General features: G+C 35.5%; 1 protein-coding gene across 1 annotated transcript in view; it reads right to left on the bottom strand.

The window, feature by feature from the left end:
* The window catches only part of LOC106879136 (ubiquitin-conjugating enzyme E2 Q1), a 22,335-nt gene that overhangs the window by 2,412 nt on the left and 13,931 nt on the right, over positions 1-5,992 (bottom strand). Inside the window, exons 6-11 of the mRNA XM_052975741.1 lie at positions 5,254-5,338; positions 4,860-4,920; positions 3,802-3,892; positions 2,879-2,986; positions 1,840-1,935; positions 929-995 (exon numbers count right to left, since the gene is read on the bottom strand). Of these exons, the coding sequence (XP_052831701.1) occupies positions 929-995; positions 1,840-1,935; positions 2,879-2,986; positions 3,802-3,892; positions 4,860-4,920; positions 5,254-5,338 (508 nt within the window). The remainder of the gene's footprint in view (positions 1-928; positions 996-1,839; positions 1,936-2,878; positions 2,987-3,801; positions 3,893-4,859; positions 4,921-5,253; positions 5,339-5,992) is intronic.

Genomic DNA, 5,992 nt, shown 5'->3' with positions numbered 1-5,992 from the left:
GCTTGTGCGGGTGGCACATAAAAGACACCATTTCGAGCGTGACCATTTTCGTGCGGGTGACACGTAAAAGCACCCACTACACTCTCTGAGTGGTTGGCGTTAGGAAGGGCATCCAGCTGTAGAAACTCTGCCAAATTAGACTGGAGCCTGGTGTTGCCATCCGGTTTCACCAGTCCTCAGTCAAATCGTCCAACCCATGCTAGCATGGAAAGCGGACGTTAAACGATGATGATGATGATTCATGTGGTAGTAGTATTATTTTGTGGGTTTGGGGGTGTTTTGTTTTGTTTTTTAAACCTTTCTGTATTGTTAGCTTTCCTTATTCTCTTTCTGCTTCTGTTGAGTCACTACACTGTGGAAGGTGTTTGGTATATTTGGTTGGCGAATCTGTAGTTCAATGACGAAAATTCATGTTTAATCAAGTGAATTATCTGCTCCTGAATTAACAGGTAAGTGGCTGAGTACCCTTATTGTAATTTGGAGGCAGAATCAGCATAACAAGGTTATTCTTTTCAAATTATACCTCATGTGATTCAACACAGTTTCCATCTCCATGATTGACCATAGGCTATTAAAAATAGCATTTGTTCAAAACGCCAAGCAGTAGGATCAAACCTGCGGCCTTGTGGCTGCAAAGCAAACTTCTTAACTGTACATATTTAACTCGCCAGCATTTAAACTATCCATATCTAGCCGAAATATTCAAACTGTTCTACATTCAAATTGGCCAGCTCCAACCTTTCACACTTAACCTACAATGTCATTCCATCAGTAATCATACCAAAATGTCAAAGCTACAATATAATGCCCAATTAGTTCAAAACATTACATTTTGACAGTATAATCTGAGATGCTAAAGGGTTAAACAACATATTAGTAAAAAAACAAAAAAGGTGGGGGGGATAAACTTTATTAAGGATATACTAACCATTTTTTTCATGAATTTGCACCAATGACTTGAATGTCTGCTGAGCTCTAGCTAGACTGTATTGATTCTAGAAAGAAGAAAGAAGTCCAGTTACAGACAAAACAAGTTCATTCATTCATTCCCCTACAATGTCTAATTAAATATCAGAACCTATTCTTAACAGAAATACACATATGGCTCTCTCCATTTTGTACTCATTAAACCTTGAAAGCCATTTATCAGTCGGCCTTTCTAAAACATTATCAATTTAAACTGGTTTACATCTACACAATGACATTCAAAAACAATAGGATTATATTTTTTTTTAAATAATACAATTTTATTTGCAAGCTAATTTTTATAGTCATGGCCTAGTAGTTAATGAGTCGCACTCAAGATCGCCATCATGAGTTCAATTCCCAGACTAGGTGACTAAACACATCATTTCATGATGAACTAGTACTGTGTCGGGACCAGTACATCAAAGAATATACCCATCATAAAAGGCAACTAAAAGAGTTTGGGGTAAAAGCCTCACCACCAAACAGAACTATGAGTTGGAGGATTGTCCCCCAAGTGGTGCACAGGCATCATCTGCCAGGGTCAGTAGGGAATCACCAACAAATATAACAAGCTACAACCACTAATTCAGAATGATTCCTTCCTAAACTCTTCCACTTTCATTCCTACCAACATTCTGAAATTCATTCTCCCCACTTACAGAAATTCTCACTAAACATTAAACACATCAACCTCACCAGTCATAAGTGCTTCTCCCGAATTCTCTAATCAAAAATACAAATACACACAATAAAATTCCAGTCTCAAAACCTTTCTTGCAAATTTCGTTGCATTTTAATTTGATGACTAAAATTTCTGGAAAACTCTGAAATGGCAAAAGAAATCAGTAAAACTCAGAATAAGTTACTTACTTTAGAAGCTGAGAAGTTTATTCGTGCTTTTCCCTTAACCAAAGTAGCAGATATTTGGAGTATGACAGATTCTATACTGTAGGCACTGCTCCAACCCTACAATTATATAAGCAACAATCAATACAACATCCTCACACTGTAATTAGGAAAAGAGAAGTAGATTAATCATCATCATCATCAAATTAATGTCCACTTTACCATACTTGTACGTATTGTATGAAATTTTGTGAAGGTGGATTTGTACAGCTGGATGTCCTTCCTGTTGCCAACCGCCACTTGTTTCCAAGCAATATATTTCCCAGAACCAGAAACAGAAGAATCAAAACAAAGGACACTGCTTACATGACAGTGGCACTTATTTACAACTATCATATGGCATCAAGGCAATGTAACAGTACCACACATATGTATTTATTTTTTTAACTTCTTGTTTCAGTCATTAGACTGTGGCAATGCTGGGGCATCGCCTTGAAGAACTTTTAGTCGAATGAATTGAACCCAGTACTTATTTTTCCAAGCCTGGTACTCATTCTATTGATATCATTTTGCTGAACAGCTAAGTTACAGGGATGTAAACAGACCAACACCAGTTGTTAAGCAGTGGTGGGAGACAAAAACACGTACATATTATTATTATTACACATATATATACACACACATATATATATATATATATATATATATATATATACAAATAAGCTTCTTTCACTTTCCATATATCAAATTCACTACAAGGCATTGGTCAGCCTGAGGTTATAGAAGACACTTGGCCAAGGTGCCACACAGTAGGACTGAACCTGAATCAATGCAGTTAGAAAGCAAGCTTCTTTTCACACAGCCACACCTGCACCTCCCCAATCCACTCACAAGGCTTTGGTTGGCCTGGCACTAAAACAAAAGACACTTGTCCAAAGTGCCAGGCAGTGTGACTGAACTCAAAGCCATGAGATAGGGATGCAAGCTTCTCACTAAACAGCTACACCAGCACCTAAATATTATGGGGGTTAAAAAAAAAGGGAGAAAAAGTAATTCCACTAACTTGTTTTGTGAGAAGTTCCATACAGATGGCTCCTCCGCTTAGAACATAGCCTCCTGAGATTACTGGATTGATAACTCTCACAAATGGTGGATCGAATGGAAATGAATCCTGGAAAGAAAACAAATAAATTAGATCAAACCAAAAAGAAAATCCGGCACTAAATAACTAATCACCAAACATTTCAAACTGATTAACGACTGAATATATTTTGTTTCTTAAATTACAAACTGAGTAATATATATATAAGTATATATTTGTTCATTTGATTTGATGGTCAAGATGACTGAATTATGGAGGCATTGTCTTACAATTCTATTCCCTTCTTGTCACTAACCTTAACTGTCTGTCAAGATCTCTTGTTTCACAGGTTTTTCAAAGCAAGAGATGATCTGTTGACGGAAATGACAACAACACCAACACTGCTCGTGATGAGCAACTTTCAGGGAGTACAAATGTAAACATATACAATGTAGATGAAAGGCCTTTTACAAGAATTTTGGTCGGCCCAAGCTATAGTAAAAGACTAAAGTGCTGAAAAAGCTGGATTCAATCCAAAACCATATCGGTTTAAATTATTCAACATAATTTTACAAGATACTATCCTGGATCCTAAGCAGTACATCACCAAATATGGTACATATTTGTCAGTCAGGAGTCATGCGCTCGCAAGCACATGCGATGCTAGCCTTGCTTTGGTGCGTGACTTTTGGCCCACCCTATATAAATTGCACTAAGTTTATGATAATAATTTTTAAAATAAAATAAACTAATAACATCCTTACAGTTATAAGTAAATAGTATTTCCCCAAAACTATCTAAGAGAAACTCAAACTGATGGAGTTATGTCAAATAATAGCTACGTAGGTTGGTAAACATGCTGGTAACTAAAACAACAGATAAATTGTTTAAGATAAAAACTTTACCTTAAATGTAAAATTTAATAGAATGTGATCCCTCCCCTCTTTTTCTTTAAATGTTATAAGATCTGCATGTAGGGGGCTATCCTGATCCACTCTGAAAAACAAAAAAAGTACAAAACAGAAATTGAATGAGAATTTGTTCATTACAAACCGTTTTTCAAATTAAATTTACCTTTTTTTTTTTTTTGTGACTCATTTTCAATATTCTGCAAAAACACATCTGGCCTTGAGGGAAAATTACCTTCATTGGAAACAGGTATGGGCTGGTGACATGAAGGACACATTTGTAATAACTAAATTATATATTATATACTCTATTGTACTTTGTTATGCATGTGATCCTCTGGTCTTGCATGAAATTAGTTCGAGGTACAAAAAAGTTGGAAACCTTTATTCTACTGGACTCACAAATATGTATTTTTCTTGTCCCCACAGAGGGAATGAACCAACATAAGTACCTCTATGTTATCTACTAGAAATAAAAGTTAAATTTTCCTAAAATCACACTATCACTTTAAAATGCGAAGGACATTCAAAAGAGAATAAAAATGCATTGAAAAGAACATTAAAAGATTAAATATTTACGGCTAGATTGCTTCTGATCACAAGAGTGATTAAAGCCAACTTAGAACCGAAGAACAACCACAAAGAAAAAGAGATGTTAAGTAGTTAGATTTCTACTAAGAAACACAAGGCATTAAACAGAAATCTTTATCCCCACTCATGAGCAGTTGTTCCTTCACCAATACCTCAATACAACCTCTGTACCTCCTCCATCTAACTAAACGATGTTCAATTTTAAGAGTATTAAAACAAGCCATATCCAGCCCAAATCTTCTACCTGTTTTATATTCAAGCTGTCTAGATTCAGCCTCTCACACCAACCCTACAATATTAGTCTAAAAATAAACAATTACATCATCACAACCTCAAAACTATGAAATAACATATGATTAATTGAAAGCAATGTGAATAAATAAGCATTACATTTCAAAGTGTAATCTGGATGCTAATGGGTTAGCCTAAATTGACATTAAATATCTGAAATAAAATGTACTTACTTGAATAATTTGACATTCCATTCATACAAACATTCACTGACTAGGTCTATTGTGTAGATAGCTGAAAACAGAAAACAAATTTAGACAAAAGATAACACACACATATATATACAAACATCAACATCATCATCATAACATCACACACACATAATGAGCTTCTTTCAGTTTCCATCTACCAAATCCATTCACAATGCTTTGGTCAGCCTGGGGCTAAAGAAGACACTTGACCAAGGTACAATGCATTGGGACTGAACCTGAGACCATGTGGTTGGGAAAGAAGCTTCTTACCACCCTAGTTACACCAGCACCTATACACACAATAAAAAAAAAACCAACATGAATAAAAAAAAATAAAAAAAAAGAAAAGGTTACATTAAGCTAATTCCCAACTCACCCTTTTTGTAACTTTCAGATCGAAATATTTCCCTCAATTCTTTCATCAACCTATCTGTTGCCTGGACTGAGCCACAAACATTGCCCTGAAAAATAGAACATTAAAATAAGCAAAGAAAATATATTTGTCTTTACAAACACAACGAAAGGTAAACTACTACAGAATCCCAGCCGAAATATATATGATCTATACCCGGAATGATGACACCAAAACCAGCCCCTGTAATTTGTTTGTAGTCAAGCCTATTATGGTCAGCCCAGAGGGAGCATAAGACTAGTTTCCCAGTTTCTCTGGTGTGTATATATTCCTCCCTAGATGCCAGTACATCACAGGATGACTCATTTGTACCAGCTTAATGGACTAGAGCAACTAGTGTTTGTCTCAAGAACACAACACATTGCCTGATCCAGGAATCAAAACCACAACTTTATGATCATGAGTCCCACACTCTAACCAATAAGCCATGCGCCTTCACAGTCAAAACTATCATAAATACATTCATGAACTTTTTCACAACATAGTAATTCCCCAGAAGTAATCTGTAAATGGGATTTTTCTTTCTCTCTTTAATTTTCTCTCTCATTTGCTGAACTATGAAACATCTATGAAGGAAAGGAAAAAAACTTTCTTCGAATATCTTCTAATCTTTCTCATTTTGTAAAATGTTTGAATGAGTCTCATATATATTTGTCTAGGGTCATGTCATACTGATGATTCCAAACGAGGATCAAAAAGCATT

Source organism: Octopus bimaculoides, chromosome 22, assembly GCF_001194135.2.
Source record: "Octopus bimaculoides isolate UCB-OBI-ISO-001 chromosome 22, ASM119413v2, whole genome shotgun sequence".
NCBI classification, from domain to species: Eukaryota; Metazoa; Mollusca; class Cephalopoda; order Octopoda; family Octopodidae; genus Octopus; species Octopus bimaculoides.
The sequence above is the reverse complement of the archived record's forward strand: the minus strand, read 5'-3'. Positions and strand labels throughout refer to the sequence as shown.